At 37.7% G+C, this 21,535-nt stretch overlaps 1 protein-coding gene across 1 annotated transcript in view; it reads left to right on the top strand.

The window, feature by feature from the left end:
- Nucleotides 1-21,535, top strand: part of LOC150077870 (kinesin-like protein KIF11) — a 257,452-nt gene that overhangs the window by 222,937 nt on the left and 12,980 nt on the right. Inside the window, exons 20-22 of the mRNA XM_090384389.1 lie at nucleotides 6,447-6,530; nucleotides 16,225-16,320; nucleotides 18,905-19,121. Coding sequence (XP_090240515.1) covers nucleotides 6,447-6,530; nucleotides 16,225-16,320; nucleotides 18,905-19,121 — 397 coding nt within the window. The remainder of the gene's footprint in view (nucleotides 1-6,446; nucleotides 6,531-16,224; nucleotides 16,321-18,904; nucleotides 19,122-21,535) is intronic.

The following is a 21,535-nucleotide window of genomic DNA, read 5'->3' as shown; positions in this document are numbered from 1 at the left end:
TTGCCACCTCTCAGCCCATCTGTTCAACCTTTCCAGATCCTGTTGCAGCAGCATAGCGTCAGTAGTGTCCTTAACAACCCTGCCAACCTTTGTATCATCTGCAAACTTGGACATTAGACTTGATATCCCATCATCAATATCATTCATAAACACCGAAAACAACAACGGACCCAACACTGAACCCTGAGGAACTCCACTAATAACATTAGTCCACGTTGAGCAGTGTCCATTGATTACCACTCTCTGTCTTCTGCCACTCAACCATCCCCTTATCCATAGCAGCAATTTGCCTCCAATGCCACACTGCTCCAATTTGTGCAGCAGTCTTCCATGTGCAACAGTATCAAAAGCCTTTCTAAGATCCAAATATATAATATCAAAGTTATTCCCTACATCCAGTTCTTTTGTGACTACATCATAGTATCCAATCAAATTGGTCAGGCAAGACCTGCCCTTAACAAAACCATGCTGCGTCTGAGCTATAACTGAATTCTTGTTTAGATGATCCTGCAGTGCTTCTTTAACCAGTGCCTCCATTAATTTACCTGGAACAGAAGTTAAACTAACAGGTCTATAATTACTTGTGTCAGCCTTTGATCCTCCTTTGTGAATTGGGGTTACATTTGCACATCTCCAGTCTATGGGTACCTCCCCTGAGTCCAAAGAAGCTCTCATAATTATGGCTAGGGGTTTGCTTACTTCCTTTGCTGCCTCCTTTAATATAACTGGATAGATCCCATCCACCCCAGGTGCCTTTTTTATGTTTATCCTCAACAATCTCTCCTCCACTTTCTTCTCAGTTATTACAAAATCATCCAGCTCACTGCCAATGTTTACTTTACCTACATCATTCTCCTTCCTGAATAACTCCTCATGCGTGAATGTAGATGCAAAATACTCGTTTAGATTGTTAGCCACCTGAGCAGGATCCTCAACTGTTGAACCATCAATATCCAGTGGACCAATCTGATTCATCCCTTTCCTTCTTGAGTTTAAATATGTAAAGAACTCTTTTCTGTTTTTCTTTGCATCCTTTGCCAAGGATTTTTCGTAGTCTGCCTTTGCCTGCCTAATCTCCTTTGTGACTTGGTTACAGACCAACTTATATCTATCATAGGCTTCCATGTCACCCATTAATTTGTATGTATCCCATGCATTTTTCTTCTCTGCCACCTGTCTCATTAGTTCATCTGACAACCATTTAGGCCTAAACCTTGAACAATATTTCTTAGTTGGTATGTAAAGCCTGGTAGCCTCCAAGATTAGTTCCTTGAATGCTTCCCATTTTGAGTTTGCTGTTGGTAACATCATCAGTTGGTCCCACTGTATAGAATTTAAATACTGTCTCAGACCATCATAGTCGCCTTTACGAAAACAAAAACCCTTCCCTTTACCTCTGATGGTAGTAACCTCCTTGAGTAAATCCCACTTCAACACACTGTGATCACTGCCACCTAGTGGTTCATTTATCTGCAGATTCTTAATGCATGAAGAATCACTACTGATAATCAGATCAAGAGTATTGCTCCCTCTTGTTGCCTCACGAACATGCTGATGTAGAAAACAATCATCCAATAAATCCACAAAAGCCTTGCTAGTGTGTGAGTGACTAGTCTGCAAATTCCAGTCAATATCTGGGAAATTAAAATCCCCCATTATAAGACTCTCTGATTTACTGGCCCACTCTATTTCCCTGTACAATATCTTATTATACTCATCAGAGTCATTAGGCCTATAGCACACTCTTACTCGCAATTTTGATTCCCCTATGCTTATGTCACACCAAACTGACTCGACACTGCCCTGTCCATCGATGTCGACTGGCTTCACTTCCTTGGACTTTATGTGTTTCTTAACTAATAGCATAACCCCTCCTCCCCTCCTGTCCTGTCTATCCTTTCTATACACATTGTATTCCCCAAATTCCAGTTCCGCATTACTTATATCTGTGTGACACCACGTCTCTGATATCCCAAGAATATCTGCCTTTGATGTTTTGAGCAATACCTCAAATTCATCAAATTTATTTACCAAACTCCTAGCATTGGTGTACACGCAGGTATACATGCACCTGTTTCTATTCTTAGCTACCCTAACACAACCCATGTGTTTACTTGTACTGCAATGACTCCCAGCAGTCTCTGAAATATCTTGAATCTTGTTTTTCAGGTTTCTGCTCATTTCAATAGAAGCAGTGCAAGAATCACTTCCACCTCTGCCAGTGGCTACTGTTAATCTATTAGTCCTTGTATCCCCCCAACTAGCAGTTTTCCGACCCACCTAACACTGCCTCGACAGCATCAGCAAAAATTCTTGCACCCTTTCTATTTAAGTGTATCCCATCCCTGTAGAAGCAATCTCTCCTGTTAACAAGTACAGTCCAGGCTGAAAAAAATTCTACCCCTTGAGCCTTGCACAATCCCTCCAGGGCCGAATTGATCGACAAGGCTCTCATCATATACTCCCTCCTATCGTGTCTGGGCAGAATTGCAGACACTTTCAAATTCAACCCTAATTCACGGCTTTTTTTCAACAGTGACCTGTACTTGCTAAGTAATTCCGCCGGTCTCCTACTCTTAATGTCATTAGTGCCAACGTGTACAACTGTATCACCTTTTGTGCCCTTAAAAGATGATATCCGCTCTACAACGTCATCAACCTTTGCCCCTGGCAGACATACCCTGGTCCTATTCCACCTATCCTTTTTACAAAGCATGTTCCCCGTTTCCCTGACAATAGAGTCACCAACAACTACTAGTTCCTGTGGGACCAGCGCATTCTGCCTAGGGGGCTGCCTCTGTGTTGCCTGATGACCAAGTGCAAGCTCTGGCGTTGATGTGGGCAGCTGAGAGCTTGATGGGCCCCTCAATTTATATGAGTATATGATGAGAGCCTTGTCGATCAATTCGGCCCTGGAAAGATTGTGCAAGGCTCAAGGGATAGAATTTTTTTCAGCCTGGACTGTACTTGTTAACAGGAGAGACTGATTCTACAGGGATGGGATACACTTAAATAGAAAGGGTGCAAGAATATTTGCTGATGCTATCGAGGCAGTGTTGGGTGGGTCGGAAAACTGATAGCTTGTGGGGATGCAAGGACTAATAGTTTAACAGTAGCCGTAGGCAGAGGAGAGGGTGATTCTTGCACAACTTCTATTAGAATAAGTAGCGACCTGGAGCGAGGGGTGTTGGGGTTTTCAGGGATGGGTGGCAGTCATCGTGAAACAGGTGGGTATATGGGATGTGTTAGGGGGAATAGGAGTAGGAGCATGTATACTTGCATGTATACCAATGCTAGAAGTATAGTAAATAAATTTGATGAATTTGAAGTGTTGGTCAAGACATCAAAGGCGGATATTGTTGGGATATCAGAGACATGGTGTCACACTGATATAAGGAATGCCAAACTGGAATTTGGGGAGTACAATGTGTACAGACAGGATAGGAAGGGAGGAGGTGTTATGCTGTTAATTAAGAAAAACATAAAATCAAAAGAATTGCATCCAGTTGATATAGGTGAACAGTGCACTGTTGAGTCAGTTTGGTGTGACATAAGCACTGCGAAAGCAAAAATAAGAGTAGGAGTGTGTTATGGGCCTAATGACTCGAATGAGTACAATGAACAATTGTACAGAGAAATAGAGTGGGCCTGTAAATCGGAATGTCTTATAATGGGGGATTTTAACTTCCCAGATATTGACTGGAACTTGTGGGTTGGGCACTCACACACTATTCAGACTTTTGTGGATTTATTGGATGATTGTTTTCTGCAGCAGCATGTTCGAGAGGCAACCAGAGAAAGTAATACTCTTGATCTGGTTATCAGCAGTGATCATTCATGTATTAGGAATTTGCAGATAAAAGAACCACTAGGTGGCAGTGATAACAGTGTACTTACGGGGATTTACTTAAAATTTTAATTACCATCAGGGGTAAAGCAAAGGGTTTTTGCTTCTGTAAAGGCGAGTACAGTGGTCTCCGACAGTTTTTAAATTCTGTACAGTGGAATCAACTGACGATGTTACTAACAGTAAATTCTAAGTGGGAAGCATTCAAGGAATTAATCGTGGATGCTACTAAAGGTTTCATACCTATTAAGAAATATTGTTCAAAGTTTAGGCCTAAATGGTTGTCAAATGAACTAATGAGACTCGTAACAGAGAAGAAAAATGCATGGGATGCATATAAATTATCAAGCAACTCAGAAGCCTATGGCAGATATAAGTTAATCTGTAATCAGGTCACAAAGGAGGTTCGGCAGGCGAAGGCAGATTACTAGAAATCCTTGGCAAAAGATGCTAAGAAAAACAGCAAGGATTTCTTTACTTATATAAACTCTAAAAGGAAGGGGATGAATCTGATTGGTTCACTTGACATCGATGGTTCGACTGTTGATGATCCTGCTCAGATAGCAAACAAACTGAATGAGTATTTTGCATCTACATTCACACATGAGGAATTATTAAGGTTTGAAAATGGCAGAAGGTTATCAAATTGTAGCAGGATACTTAATGATTTTGTAATAACTGAGAGCAAAGTGGAAGAGAAACTATTGAAGTTAAACGTAAGAAAAGCACCTGGGGTGGATGGGATCTATCCAGTTATATTAAAGGAGGCGGCAAAGCAACTAGGCAAACTCTTAGCCATAATTATGAGAGCATCCTTGGACTCAGGGGAGGTTCCCACGGACTGGAGGTGTGCAAATGTATCCCCAATTCACAAAGGGGGATCGAAGGGTGACACGAGTTATTACAGACCAGTTAGTTTAACTTGTGTTCCGGGTAAAATAATGGAGTCGCTGGAAAGATGCATTGCAGGATCATCTAGACAAGACTGCAGCACTAATTCAGACACAGCATAAGTTTGTTAAGGGAAAGTCTTGTCTGACAAATTTGATAGGATATTATGATGTGGTTACAAAGGAACTGGATGCAAAAAATAATTTTGATATCATATATTTGGATTTCAGGAAAGCTTTTGACACTGTTGCGCATGGAAGACTATTGTACAAATTGGAGCAGAATGGTATTAAGGGTAAGTTGCTACAATGGATAAAAGGATGGTTAAGTGCGAGAAGACAGAGGGTAGTAATCAATGGGTGCTGCTCTTCTTGGACTAATGTTATTAGTGGAGTCCCACAGGGTTCGGTGTTGGGTCCACTGTTGCTTTGGATATTTATCAATGATATTGATGAAGGTATATCAGGCTTAGTGTCGAAGTTTGCAGATGATACAAAGGTTGGCAGGGTTGTTAATGACAGTAATGGCAGTGTGCTACTGCAATAGGATCTAGATAATTTGGGCAGATGAGCTAAGAAGTGGCAACTGAAGTTTAACCTTGACAAATGCAAAGTACTGCATATGGGTAGAAGTAACCCCAGAGAAACGTACCAACTGTGTGGTACTACACTTAAGGTGGTAGAAAATGAAAAAGACCTGGGAGTAATTGTGCAGTCAGATATGAAGTTTTCTGAGCAATGCAGACAGGCTGCCAGAGCAGGTCATGGGGTTTTGTCAATGATAGGAATTTTGCTAGCAGGGAAAAGGAGGTGATTATCCCTCTGTATAAGGCAATGGTCAGGCCACGGCTTGAGTACTGCGTACAGGTCTGGAGGCCTCATTTTAGGAAGGATGTAGATTTACTTGAGCGTGTACAGAGAAGGGCAACAAGATTGGTGAGGGGAATGAAGGGATCCTCTTACCAAGAGAGGCTTAAGTTCTGCAAATTGCAGTGGCTGGAGACTAGGCACCTGCGTGGTGATCTGATTGAGGTGTATAAGGCCTTGAATGGGTTGAACACACTGAATTCTGATGGGATCCTTCCACTTTTTCAGATTACGAACCTAAGGGAGCATAAATTCAAATTAAGAAAGGACAGATGTAGAATAGATCTGCGGAAATTTGCCTTTAGCCAGCGGGTGGTTAATTGCTGGAACAAACTTCCATCTGCCGTTGTGGAAGTTGATAGGCTGAATAAATTTAAGGAGGAACTGGACAGGCATTTGGAGGGAATGGTGTGATTTTTTTTTTTTTTTTTTTTTTTTTTTTTGGCTGATGCTGCATAAGCTCATACACTTGCTTTCTTGCATCACATGCCACTACTACTACAGAACGAGTTTGATTATGATAGAAGCAAAAGCATTAGCAATATTTTATTATATTGAAGTTAATATAACACAATAAATAATCATAATAAAATACTTCAGTATTTTATTATGATTATTTATTGTGTTTGGTAATGTTTTGATTACAAATGTGTGTTCAATCTTGGGTGGTCGGCACCTAACCCTATCTTTCCCATATGGCCTGTTATTTATATTGCATGATTTTGCATTGCACAAGGGTTTCTAGGAACACGACATATTATGTTATATGAGGACTGACTGTATTTTAAAAATTAGTAGCTGTTTATTCTTGTTAAAAGTTATACTTTTTCTTATTATTTAAGGTAAAGGAATTTATAAAATGTGTTGAAGAAAAACAAACTAATCTGAGGTTATCTCTTCTTAAGTTTGGAGAAAATGCAGAAATGGTAAGAATTGTTTAATTTTTCTGAACACTCTTAATTGCCATTATCTTTAACAGTCAAATGTTTTGACTTCCCAATACTCTATTATATGCACAGGATCAATCACTCGTAATTTGCAATGAAAATATGCCTCCCACCGCCTCACTTAATTTTCTGGTGGCCAAATGTAGTAATCTTATCTGTGTATCCAGTCCTACTAGGTCAATGTATCCTTCATCTATCCTTATACTGAAAGTCCAATACAATGAAAGCTTAGAAAATGGCCAAAATATTAAAAGAATCCAGTATACTCATTACAATGGATTCTTTTAATATCCAGATTACAGATTTAAGTGTGCATAAATGCTAGTGATAGCAATAAATTGAGAAAATGTATTGTGCTGTCCAGGCAGTGCATCAACTGATTTTGTAGAATGGCGTTTGCCCCTTAGAACTATAAGTTTTGCTGCACTTTGAAGTGAGCATGTAATATCATACAGTTAAATTGTTTGCAATGTTATAATCAGATTATAGTACAGAGAAGTTAGGAGATAATGGGCAGATCTGGACATAAGGAAGTGGTCAAGTATGAGAGTGCAATAGCAAATGCATTTGAATTCAACTTACATGATTGCAAAATATGGTTAATGCTTGTATTAATTGTCAATATAATTAATTGTAAACTCTTCTGACTTAGTGGTTATGATGGAATGTGAACAGAATGTTGTCTTGTTTTTCCTATAGCCAACAACTGTAGCCAGGGGCAGCTGCTTATCCTGGAATTCCTAGATGTTTTAGATCTAGAAATTTTAAATCATTACCTTGAAACAAAATTTTATTAATAAACTGAGTTTAAATATGCTAAAATAATACTACTGTAAAACAAAAAGGAACGAAAAAAATGACACTTTATTCAATGTTATATTATTATACTTAAAATCAGCAAAGCACAAGGAATGCAGAATAACTGTAGTTAAACATAAAGACAAAATCAAACAAGAAAATAAATTTTGAAAGCAAAATTTTGCACATTAAATGTAGAAAACAGTAATAAAATCACTGATTCAAGTGTCCGAAGTTATGGCCTTCTTCCTAGCTTTAAAAAAGTGTAACTGGTTTATTACATGATTTTATATTGTAATAAATATCGAACATTACATCGTTATCAATAGCCAGTAATGAAATCAAATTTAAACAGTGTAATATTATATCATATCAAAATTTATTTTCGATCTGTGCTAAGAAAGATCACTCTGAAAAACATTTGTTGATGAGCACAACAAGATAAATGCAAACAATCATTTCCATGTTTGGAAACGTAGATATTAAATTACTTTTAATTATGTAGGAGCAGATATCTTGAAGTGAACCTAAGCTTATGATAAGACATCATAAAATGAATGCTTTTGTGAACAAAAGAAAACATGTAAATGATTGTTTGGCTCCAAGATTTGAATTTTTTTTTAATAACTATACAACTTCAATATGAAACAAAATCTGTCAGTAATGTGAGTAGCAACAATCCTTTGACTGAATTGTGCAACTAACATATCCAGGACTGTATTAACATGGAAGCCTGAAAACAGATTCATCCAGCCTTAAACACAGACCTGTTAAGTCATCTTCTGAATTATTGTAATTAATTAATTTATTTTTAATAACCAATTAGAGATCTAAAGTGATAAATAATTTGGAGCCTATAAGATTGGCAGTGAAGAAGAGCGAGAGAAGGTTGCTATGGATCCTTATTATATATTAACAGAGAGCACAGAAATCTAAGTATAATTTATACCAGCAAGAACAAACTAATCTGTAATCAAATCATTAAGGGAAGTTAAGTAAGCTAAGTCAGATTTTGAAAAATCTTTGCTTCTGTTAACACTAGAAGGTAAGTGATGAACCATACTGGCACACTGGATAGGAATGGTGTAACTATTGATGATCCTGTTCAGATTTCTGATAAACTGAATAAATATTTTGCATCTATAGACTTTTGAGAAGGAGCTCTTATGGATCAGAGTATTACAATAACTGGCAGCCAGATAATTGTGATAACTGGGAAGAAAGTGGAAGAGATTGTTGAAGCTAGAATAAGGCACCTGGGGCCAATGGAATCTATCCAATTATATTAAAGCAAGCAGCAAAAGAGGTAAGTAAACCTTTTGGCCATAATTATGAGAGCATGCTTGGATTCAGGAGAGATAAAGGATTGGAGATATACAAATCTCTCTCTCTCTCTCTCCCCTATTCATAAAGGGGTGGGGAATCAAAGGGCGAATTGAGTTGACGAATAATTACTTGACCTATAAGCTTGACATCTGTTCCTGGGTAAAATAAAGGAGTCAGTGGTTAAAGAAGTATTGTGGTGATGAATGCACGATTACAACTGTGAACAATATGAAAGAAATCTTCATTTTCTTCCCAGTCATATTCATACAATTGTGTTACAGTCACCTTTTCTTCATTCAGGCCTGATAACAAGATTCCACAAAGAATCTAGAAAAATCACAAAATTGTTAAGTAGGATTTACATTGGAGTTAAAGGTAGGCATGAGTGGACACTAATAGAATTTCTGCAAATTATTTTTAGCATGACAAATTCTGCTTAAGTACGTTTCTTGGTTTTCTAGCATTTCTTCTTTTTAATCAGGATTATTTAAGAAATTTATCTATGTTATTATTATTTTAAAATAAAAATGAATGTACCTGAATGTAACTCACTGCATACATTAACTAACATGTTTATTTGTGATTGTGTTTTGATTTATAGATTTATATTTTGAGACTTGTTCTACATTTTAAAAAAAAAAAAGTTGTTTTTATGTATGTGCAATTATTTATTTTATTTGCCACATTGTTCAAGAAAGTTTGTAACCTAATATAGTCTAATTTACTTCAAATATACTCTGTGATTGTTCTTGGATCACAGTGATTTTGCTAATTCTTACTGCCCATCAGTGTAAACTTATTTTTGGAAAAAGAAACACCTTTTCATGCCTAGGAAGTGTGGTAGTGAGGTGACAGGCATGACATAGAGTCCTGCATAGTCAATGTAGCATAGCAGGAGCACTGTGATCAAAAACTCTGTCAGTGTTGCTGTTTACTGTTTTAGTGAAATCCTGCTGATTGTAGTATTCTACCAAAAAGTTCCAAATCTTCTGAGGTTATGTGACATATCACTTTTTTGAATATTCCCTCTCTTTGCATGTTTTAAATGTTCTTCAGCCTTAATCTTGAACTTATGAAAAGCATATATCTTGTACCTGATAGCATCAGGTATAACATAAGAACTAGAAAGAATAATATGTATCACTGCATTAGCTTAGCACATATTGTAAATTAAATTTATCAACCTTATTACTTTTCATTGTTAATGAATTAAATAGTATTTAAATGGACATCATGCCGCAGACTAGATCAGCAAAGCAACAAGCATAAAGTGGCTTGAGGGAGAACAAAAGGTGGCGATTCTCCAAAGCATCACAGCCTAAAAAAAATGTGCAATTTGTGCAATGTTTGCAGATCTTTCTGGAACAGGACATGATCTAGCCATGGAGGATGTCTTTGTGTGTGCAAGGTGCAGAGAGTGTCAAGAAATTAAGGGCCAACTCGGCATCTATGAGAGTTTGAAGAGTAGGGTAGATGTCTTCGAAGTAATTAAAATGGGGAACCCATCAAGCTCTCAGCTGTTGAACTCAATGCCAGAGCTCACTCTTTTGCATCAGGCAACACACCGGCAATCTTCAGCGCAGAATTCTCTGGTCCCACAGGAGCTAGTTATTGTTGGTGACTATTGTCAGGGAGACGGGAAATATATTATGCAAAAAGGATAGGTGGAATACCGTTAGCATTAGTAGAGGCATATGATGCAAGAAAGCAAGCTTATAGAGCATCAGCCAAAAACCCTCCCATTTCACACATCCATTTGCTTCAAATGTTTGTCTAGTTTTGCCTTGAATTTATTTAAGCTGTCCACTTCTAAAATGACAGATGGAAGTTTGTTCCAGAAATCAACCACCCTCTGGCTAAAGGCAAATTTCTGCACATCTATTCTACAAATTTCCTCAATTTGAATTTATGTCCCCTCAGGCGATTAATCTGGGCTAAATGAAAAATCCTATCAGCATTGAGCTTGCTTAAACCATTCAAGGCCTTATACACCTCAATCAGATCACCTCTCAGGTGCTTAGTCTCCAGACACTAATTTGCATAGCTTAAGCCTTTCTTCATAAGAGCAATCCATTGTTCCATTCACTAATCTTGTTGCCCTTCTCTGTACTCATTCCAGCAGCTGTACATGCTTCCTAAAATGAGGCCTCCAGACCTGTATACAGTACTCAAGGTATGGCCTGACCATTGCCTTATACAAGGGGATAATCACCTCCTTTTCCTTTGCTAGAAAAAGTCTTGTATATCATTGACAGGATGCCATGAGCTACTCTTGCAGGACCAGGTTATGTTTGCCAGGGGGAAAACATTTATGACATTGTAGAGCAGACATCTTTTAAGAGCACAAAGGATGATATTGTTGAACATGTTGGCACTAAATGACATTAAGAGTAAGAGATCTGCAGACTTACTTGACAAGTACAGGTCAACATTGAGAAAAAGTTGAGTTAAGGTTAAATTTGAAAGTGTCCAATTCTGCCCAAACACAATAGAAGGGAGTATACGATGAGAGCCTTGTCAATGAATTCAGCCCTGGAGAAATTGTGCAAGGCTTATGGGGTAAACTTTTTCTCAGTGTGGTCTGTGCTTGCTAAAAGGAGAGACTGCTTTTACAGAGTAGGATACACTTAATAGAAAGGGCGCAAGAATATTTGCTGATGCTATCGAGGTAGTGTTAGGTGGGTCGGAAAACTGCTAGCTTGGGGGGATTCACAGACTAATAGATTAACAGTAGCTACAGGCAGGGGTGAAAGTGATACTACTTGCACTGCTTCTATTGAAATGAGCAGCAACCTGGAAAGAAAGGTGCTGGGGATTTCCATGACTGCTGGCACTTATCATGGAAAAAGTAAATACATGGGCTGTGTTAGGATAATTAAGATTAAGAACAGGTTCATGTATACTTGCATGTACACCAATGCTAGGAGTTTAGTAAATAAATTTGATGAATTTGAGGTGCTGGTGAAGTCGTCAAAGGCAGATATTGTTGGGATATAAGAGATGTGGTGTCACACAGATATAAGAGATGCAGAATTGGAATCCGTGAAGTACTGGAAGTTCATCCAGCTGACATGGGTGGACAGTGTAATGTTGAGTCAGTTTGGTGTGACATAAGAACTGGGAAAGCAAAATTGAGGGTAGGAGTGTGTTCTAGGCTTAATGACTCTGATGAGTACAATGAACAACTGTACACAGAAATAGAGTGGGCTGGTAAATCAGAATGTCTTGTAATTGGGGATTTTAACTTTCCCAATATTGATTTGTGGGTTGGTCACTCGCACGCTAGCAAGACTTTTGTGGATTTACTGAATGATTTTTTTTACCGCTGCATGACGAGTGACAACTAGAGGGAGTAATACTCATGATCTGATTATCAACAGTGATTCTTCATGCATTAAGAATCTGCAGATAAAGAAACTACTAGGTGGCAGTGATCACAGCATGCTGATGTGGCATTTACTTAAAGATGTAACCACCATCAGGGTAAAGGGAAGGGTTTTTGCTTTCATAAAGGTGACTGCACTGGTCTCAGACAGTTTTTAAATTCTATACTGTGGAACCAACTGATGATGTTACCAACAGCAAATTCTAAATTGGAAGCATTCAAGGAAGTAATCTTGGAAGCTACTAGGCTTTTCATACCAACTAAGAAATACTGTCCAAGGTTTAGGCCTAAATGGATGGCAGATTAACTAATGAAACTCGTGGCAGAGAAGGAAATTGCATTGGATGCATATAAAATTATCAGGTGACACAGATGCCTATAAGATAGTCTGTAATCAAGTCACAAAAGAGGTTAGGCAAGTGAAGGCAGATTATATTATTAGAAATCTTTGGCAAAGGATGCAAAGAAAAACAGCAAAAACTTCTTTAATTATGTAAACTCTAGAAGGAAGTGGATGAATCAGATTGGTACTTTTGACGTTGACATTTTGATGGTTGATGAACCTACTGAGGTAGTTGACAAACTGAATGACATTCACACATGAGGAAGTCTGTAAGGAAATTGATGCCAGAAGCTTATCAAACTCTGGCAGGGAGCTAAATGATTTTGTAATAACTGAGAATAAAGTAGAGGAGAAATCGTTGAAATTTAACATAACAAAACCATTTGGAGTGGATGGGATCTATCCAGTTATATTAAAGGAGGCAGCAGAGGAATTAAACAAACCCTTAGCCGTAATTATGAGAGCTTCTTTGGATTCAGGGGTGGTCTCCATGGACTGGAGATGTACAAATGTATCATCACAAATGGGGTTCAAAAGGTGAGACATAAGTAATTATAGACCTGTTAGTTTAACTTGTGTTCCTGGGGGAAAATAATGGAGTCCCTCGTTAAAGAAGCAGGATAATCTAGACAAGACTGCAGTAATAGTTAAGATACAGCATGTGTTTGTTAAAGGGAGGGCTTGTCAGACAAATTTGATTGGATACTATGATGTGGTCACAAAGGAACTGGATGCAAAAAATAATTTTGATATCATATACTTGGATTTTAGGAAAGCTTTTGATACTGTTGCACATGGAAGACTGCTGTACAGATTGGAGCTGTATGTCATTAAGGGCAAGTTGCTACAACTGATAAAAGAATGGTTGAGGGGGAGAAGACAGAGTGGTAATCAATGGACACTGCTCTTTGTGGAATAATGTTATTAGTGGAATTCCCCAGAGTTCAGCATTGGCTCCATTGTTGTTTTCTGTATTTATCAATGATATTACCGACCGGGCTAGCCAGGTAGGTAAAGTGCCTGCCTAGCAACCCAAAGGTCGCGGGTTCGATTCCTGCCTCGGGCTGGATATCACGATGGTGCCAAACCAACCGGTTGGTTGGATATCCCGGCCACAATACACGAAGGAAGCAAGAAAAAACTAGTTCCTTTGTGTATTTATCACATCATACGAAATAAATAAATCAATGATATTGATGAAGGTGTATCAGGAATAATGTGTAAGTTTGCAGATGATACGAAGGTTGGCAGGGTTGTTAATGACAGTAATGATAGTATACCTGCAACAAGATCTAGAAAAGTTGAGCAGATGGGCTGAGAGGTGGCAACTGAAGTTCAACATTGACAAGTGTAAAGTACTGCATATGAGTAGCAGTAACCCCAGAGTAATGTACCAACTGGGTAGTACTACACTCAGGGTAATGGAGAATGAAAAGGACTTGAGGATAATTGTGCAGTTAGATATGAAGTTTTCTGAGCAGTGTAGATGGGCTGCAAGAGTAGTTCATAGTGTTTTGTCTATGATATACAGGAATTTTGCTAGCAGGGATAAGTAGGTGGTTGTCCCATTGTATAAGGCAGTGGTCAGGCCACACCTTGAGTACTTCATACGAGTCTGGGGGCCTCATTTTAGGAAGGATGTAGAGCTGCTGGAATGAGTACAGAAAAAGGCAACGAGATTGGCGAGTGAAACAAAGGGTTGCTGTTACCAAGGAAGGCTTAAGTTCTGCAAATTGCAGCTTCTGGAGACTAGGCATCTCTGAAGTGATCTAATTGAGGTCTATGAATGGTTTGAGCAAGCTCAATGCTGATGGGATTTTTCCCATTGCTCAGATTACTCACCTCAGGGGCCATAAAATCAAATTGTGAAAAGACAATTGTAAAAGAGATGTGCAGAAATTTCCCTTTATCAACGGGTGGTTGATAGTTGGAACAGATTTCCATCTGTTTTAGTGGAGATCAACAACTTAAATAAGTTCAAGACAGAACTGGACAAACATTTGGAGTGGATGGATGGGTGAAAGGGGAAGGGTTTTTTTTTATGATACTGTATAAGCTTGCATCCTAAGCCTCTCTTAATGCTATTTTTCACGGCTATGGGACTAACTTGTAAACAGCATCTCTCATTTGTTGGTAGTGGTGAGAAATGCAGTAGTTGCTTAAAATTTTTGTTTACAGTGACATATGCACTGACATTGTGTCTTTTTGCCATCCTGTTGATGGTGCTTCTTATCTCTAAGTGATAAAGAAAGATAAACTTAGGCAGGCCTGAGGAAGTAGTACTGTGAGCAGGAAGGTTATTAAAGTTATTGTAATGTAAACATATATTACAATACAATTTTTTTCAACTTTAATACCCCACCTGCCCATATCACTCTATCCTCAGACTGACTTAAGTTCATTTCTACTACCACCCAATGATAGGTGACACCATCAAAAGGATAACAAAAAAAGCATGATGTTAATGTATACTTCAGTGGAACCAAATAAATGAAAAGAAAACTGTGGAAAAGATTACAGAGGCCAGACTTTTGATAAGTTAAAAACAAGGATTAAAGAATATCGCGAAAGCTTCATAGTATATTAGTAGTAGTAAATGATGTAAGTAAGCAAGTTTATACAGCATCAGGCAAAAAAAAAAAATGTTTCACTTATACATCCTCTCCAATAGTTTTGCATTGCTTGAATATCTATCCACTTTCACAACAGCAGATGGAAACTTGTTCCAACAATCAACTACATGCTGACTGAAGGAAAACTTCCACACAACTATTCTGCAACCATCCTTCCCTTCTCTGTACCTGTTCCATCACAAGACAGGCCTTAGGCTTCTCATTTCAAGTTGTCCAGAATTTGTTCTTCCTGGCTTCTTTGATATACCACTATACAGATCCATGATTTCTTATTAAATTTCTCTGTTCACTTTAGCAACAACATGTAACAGCGTGTTGAAATTTAATTTCATGATAATTTTGTTATTTGTTACTTATGAGAAAACTAAAATGTTCCTAAACTTTGGAAATGCCTATATATAACCTTTTTAAGTTTTCTAAATTTAATTTGCCCTTCCAGTGTAGTGTATTGATATTGTGAATAGTTTATCACTATATCTAAATTAGACTTATAACAGCCTATGTGCTGGTGGCAAATTTCTTTCTTAAGACCATGGATAGCACTGTAAAACAGCTGTTAATATTACTGAAATTAATAAAAGCAATATACTCCCTTTTGGTGGGGGGCTGTTTTAAAGTTGCTGAATAAGTAGCAACTTAATCATTTGAAGGGGACTACTTATGAATGAACAATTAGAATGAAATGAAACTATGTAGTAAAACTGATGTTTCTTAAAAGTTTAGAACAGTAAAAAAAATGAAACACTTTTGCTGTGCTACATAAAATAATACAGAGTTATTTCATACCCATGAAGTAATCAGTTTTGAATATTTTTTATTAAGTGTAAGTTTTTTTTAGTTTTGAATATATTTATATTTTAAAAGTTTGGATTTCTTTTATAGTAATTGTCACTGATATCATTTTAAACTTCATCTGAATAATATTAATTGGGTTATTTAAAACTGCTTTACTTGTTATAAGTTTGATTTGGATGGAATAGGATGTACACTGAATTCATTTAGAAAGATGAACATTAGTATCTTTCATTGATGGTTACTTTCAGTAATATTTTCAGGCAAAATTAGATTTTTAAGAATAACAAATAATTTTTCTTCCTGTAATGACGAATATTTGTTTTGCTGTATGTTGTATATGTGAATTATTCTTTTAAAAATGATGTAAGTATGAATGAAATTTTTATTTTACAGTTGTGGGACAAAAATTACCAAGCAGTTGAGTCAACATCTGGAAAAATTATTGAAGTGGAACTAAATAATTTACAGGAAAATCAATTTTCTGTTCAGGTATGTATATATGTGTGTGTTGTGTGCAAAAGCAAAAAGTTTTTGCTTTGTGCATGTTGCTATACAGTAGTGCAGTGTTTCTCAAACTTTTCAGGATGTATACACCAATGAGCCAAAACATTATGACCAGCGAGTTGTTATGCAAATCGAAGCAACTACAGGTGAACTACGGGACAGATCAGGACACGGTGTAAAAAACACCTGATACTGAGCTCCGTTAATCAGTATTACTCTTGTTCTTCAGATGGGAAAGGCAGCGGACTTAAGTGAGTTTGACAAAGGCCAAATTGTAATGGCCAGACGACTGGGTCAGAGCATATCTGAAATGGCACAGCTGGTTGGGGTGCTCATGGTCAATCATGGTTAGTACCTACCGAAAGTGGTCCGAGGAGGGGAAACCCACAAGCTGCCTGCAAGGTGTTGGATGACCATGGCTCATCGTTGCTCGAGGTGAGCAAAAGCTCTCCCGGATGGTACGTGGCAACAGAAGGGTGACCATGGCGCAGCTCGCCGGTAATTGGAATGCTGGTGATGGGAGTAATGTGTCACAACACACAGTACATTGAACCCTGCTGAAAATGGGGCCGCGTAGCCGCAGGCTGCTCCGAGTGCCCATGCTAACCACGGTTCACTGGCAACAGTGCCTACAATGATGGACACGCGAGCATCGAAACTGGACCTTGAGTGATTGGAAGACAGTCATCTGGTTTGGTGAATCATGTTTCCTGTTGCACCACGTGGACAGCTGGGTATGTGTGCGTTGTTTACCTGGGGAAGTGATGGCACCTGGATGCACTGTGGGGCGAAAACAAGCCGGTGGCGGCTGTGTCATGCTTTGGGTGATGTTCTGCTGGAATACCCTGGGTCCAGTCATCCATGTGCCAGGCTCTCTGACATCTACCACCTACCTAAACATCATTGCTGATCAGGTACACCCTTTCATGGCAATGGTCTTCCTCTCTGGTGGTGCTGTCTTTCAGCAGGATAATGCGCCATGCCACACCACCCAGATTATTCAAGACTGGTTTGCGGAACATGGGGAAGACTTCCAGTTATTGCCCTGGCCTCCAATTCCCCAGACATCAATCCCATCGAGCATCTGTGGTTTATGTTGGAACAGCAACTCCGACCTGCGGCATCTTGACCACGGACATTACAGGAGTTAAAGGATCTACTGGTTACCTGTTGGTACCAGATACCGCAAGACATATTTAGAAATCTTGTAGTGTCCATGCCTTGCCGGGTATGAACAGTTTTGGCTGCACGTGGAGGACCAACATCATATTGGGTAGGTGATCATAATGTTTTGGCTCATCGGTGTATAATTATAGGTAGATGTAAAACAACAGAAGCTTTTCAATTAATAACATGGATGGGCATGTTTGACCTTTACTTTGGCAAAGTTTTTCAAATTCAATATGACTACTTGGTTACTGCCTAAGCTAGATTGAGCAAGTAATAGGGAAACAGAAGCATTGGTATGTAGTTTCTTTTATATAAAAACTTTTTATTATTATGCCTCTCCATTCTGTCTGATTTGTCTGTTATCTCTATCATTCTCCAAACTCCACTAATCACTTAGAAAACTCTTTGACTTCCTTCCTTTCTTTGAAATTTGACTTTCTCTAGTCCAACTTTCCTAACAGTGCGGTAATTTTAATGTCTTCAGCCGACTTCCATTTTCTAGACATGGACCGAGCTGGTTAAGATGCTAAGGCTTTTGCAATTACCAGTGTCATCGCACAGATTGTTCATTTACCTACCAGAATACCTAACAACCCTATTCACACAGCCAACATTCTTGATCTTTTTCTCACAAACAACCCTTCCAATTACACAGTCAAGGTGAGTGGTCCTCTTGGCACCTCAGGATGTGGTCCTCTTGGCACTTGTAAATAGGTTCTTCCAACAGGATAATGCAGCATTGTATAGAACTAATTCCAGGAGCAAACAGTGAACTGAATTCTACCTACTATGGTAGAATTCAGTTGGTAGCCTTCCCATTTATAAGATCTCAATCCAATTGGGATTAAGTGGAGCAAGATCTTCAGAGTGGCAATTCATAACCATCCAGTTTGCAAGAACTTTGGGAAACAATTGAGTCCAGGTGGAAAATCATTCCTTTGACACACTTTTGATGCCAGGTTGTCTTAAGGGCTAAAAAGGTAGATATTGATAATAAAGTAGCCACTCAGCATATATGATGAAGTGAAATCTAACTTCAGCTAGTATATACTGCTGCAGCTTCTGGTTTTCTACTTGATGGGCTTTATGTAGTTAAAAATTTGTTCCCAATAAGGTTTCTAGATATGTTCAATTTAATTGCACTGTATTTAGACTTGCCCTCCTGATATTTTAATGTAATGTAAAACAAAGTTAATATTTTCATATTTATCAACCTATAGATAACTGTTGGTTGACAAGTGAGATCTGCTTAAATACCTGCCATTTGTAGTGATAAACGTGTTATAATGTAAAATATCTTATAATTTGGGCAAATTTTTCTCCTTGTACAAAAGGGGAGGGGTAAATAATAAAAAAAATAAGCAAAATTTCAAAATATTTACATTTTCTCACCCCACAGGATTTGGATTCCTTTATTCATGAAAGAGGACATGATAATATTCTAGAGGAACACAGGATGCAGTTTGAGGAAGAAATAGCAACCCAAAAAGCAGACGTGGTTTTGCTGAAAGATGCAAGTACAACACAGTTACAAAACTTATCCCATGAGTTTCAACTGGAAAAACAACAAATATTTGAGCATTTTACTAATGAATTATTGAAAGATAATCCCACTGGTAAGTAAGTGTTTTCCAAAAAGAAAAAGCTTATTGTCTTAATGGCTCATTGTATCTTGTTGCTGTGTGTGTAGCATACTGGATGTAGTAGTAAAAGTTAAGGTAGTCATAATAATCAAAAGTCATGAAGTAAGCATGACATGTTTTTTAAATAACAATGAAATACACATATTATGGTAAAATATACAGTGGATTCCAGTTATTTGGGCCACCAGTTAATCGGGGCAGCCATTTATTTGGGACAAATCTTAAAGAATAGAACCCAATCGAGAAAATAGCCAGGATTTACTTTGCTTAATTGGGGCAGGAGACCGCAGCACTTGAGATTACCCTACGATTGTCTCCGACCATATCACGTGGTTCAGTTGGATTTCTGGAGGTCACAACCATAAAACAATAAAAACAATTAGCAGTCCACTGTTTATTGGGCTTTTCTGTTAGTGCAAGCTATTATAAATGGATAGTAAACTCGATCTTATTGAATTTGATAATACCAACAGCTGGAATTCTGTGGGTTATTATGGTGAAATGTGTTTATACTTCCATGAAATCTTCAATCATATAAAAATTAATTTTCAGAATCTCCTCTTCATTCCTATTTTTTAAGCTTCATAACTTATTACTCTGCTCTCACTTGCACGTATTGTCTTGCAATTTGTGTGTGCTGTGTTCTTTGTTATTGATTGCTTATCTTTTTTACTGTTTTAAATTTTAACCTCCACCCACAAATGTCAGTGAACAGAAATGTCAACTAGTTAGTAGGTACATATTACAGTACGTATTAATTAAGCTATGCATGTAAGCGTAAATTTATTTTTATTTTGCTAACCTGTGGAAAATATTCTTCAGATTTTCATGTATCATTTAATTTTTTAATTGGTAAAGTAATAAAGTGTAAATTTGTAATTAATATCTTTACTTTTATAGCCTGTGGATAATATTCCTCCTATTTTCGCTAATTAGAATTACTGTTTAATAGAATTAAACTTCAATTCACAAACATGATTACATTGACTGGCGCTTACTACATATCGTATAGTAAATGGTACTTTACTATGGTGAGCCCATCGTAACATGATTTGATCGTACAGAAAATCAATCATAAAGCTGTATTTTTAACTATTTACATGAAACTTCACTAATTGGGGCAGCCACTTAATTGGACCAAAATGCACTAGTCCCAAATAACCAGAATTCACTGTATATATTTATTATCTGTATAGGTTTGTTAATCAAGCTGTTTGGTAATAAAGTTTTATATATAGTACTGTATTTTCAAATGAAAACATTTGGATGTTCAATTGCAGCAGTGTCATGTGAATTTCAGTAACTAAATTTTATAACTATATTACTAAATCTAAGCCATCCAGGAACTCACTAATTCTACCTACATATAGCATATGCTTTAATTAGAACTGCATTCATATCTAGTAAATAACTGTCAGCCTTGAAATGCTGCTGCTGATTAAAATTGATTTAACTTGAGTTGGTGTTATTCGTTATTATCTATAGCTGTTTTGTTATATGTGTTATGACTTTCATTGCTAATTACTTAAGTAGGCCTGTATTATGGTCTTGTGGAAAATTTCTTTGTGGTGTTTGATTTTGTACTCCCTGGCAGCTTCGATAGCACAATACATCACCATTTGCTGTTCATGTTGAGGGATCTCATCTGCAACTGGAGGAATTGTTTAGACCTCTTCAGTTGGAGCTGCAGTTATTAATGTTAAGTGGAGGGTGAAGAGTTTTCCCCATAAGTTATTCCAGGTTTTATGCTCTTGTAGCTTGCATATTGGTCTGTAAACATCATACAGCCAAAAGACATCCTAAATTAAGATAGGTCATCGATGTGGGAAGAGAGGAAGTAAAGTCATTTCCCCTGCTCACATCTGCAGTTGTGTGGTAATCACATTTATTTTTACTTTGTTTTGTTGATTATCAATATTAATAGCAGCAAATGATGCAAGAAAGCAATATTATTTATCATTAGCTAAAAAAAAAAACCCATATCACTTGTCCATTCCCCTAATAGCTTGTCTAGTTCTGCCTTAAATTTATTCAGCTACCCACTTCCACACCAGAAGGAAGTTTATTCCAACAATCAACCTGCTGTCTGGAGGAAAATTTCCACACAACTATCCTCCAACCATTCTTCATCAGTTTGAATTTATTCTACCCTGTATTCTGAACAGGAGGATTCCCTCAGCATTGAGCATACTCAGTCCATTCAAAGCCTTAAACACTTCAATTAGATCTCTTTAGAAATGCCTAGCTCCAGAAACTGTAACTGAAGCCTTTCCTGGGACACCCTTTTGTTCCATTAGTCTTGTTGCTGTTCCCTGCACCTATTCCAACAGATCCACATTATTCCTAAAATGAGGTTTCCAGACTGTATGCGGTATTCAGGATATGGC

This window comes from Mastigoproctus giganteus, chromosome 11, assembly GCF_048544385.1.
Source record: "Mastigoproctus giganteus isolate SK-2022 chromosome 11, ASM4854438v1, whole genome shotgun sequence".
Classification (NCBI taxonomy): Eukaryota; Metazoa; Arthropoda; class Arachnida; order Uropygi; family Thelyphonidae; genus Mastigoproctus; species Mastigoproctus giganteus.
Note: the sequence above shows the minus strand (reverse complement) of the source record. Positions and strands in the feature narration are given on the sequence as shown.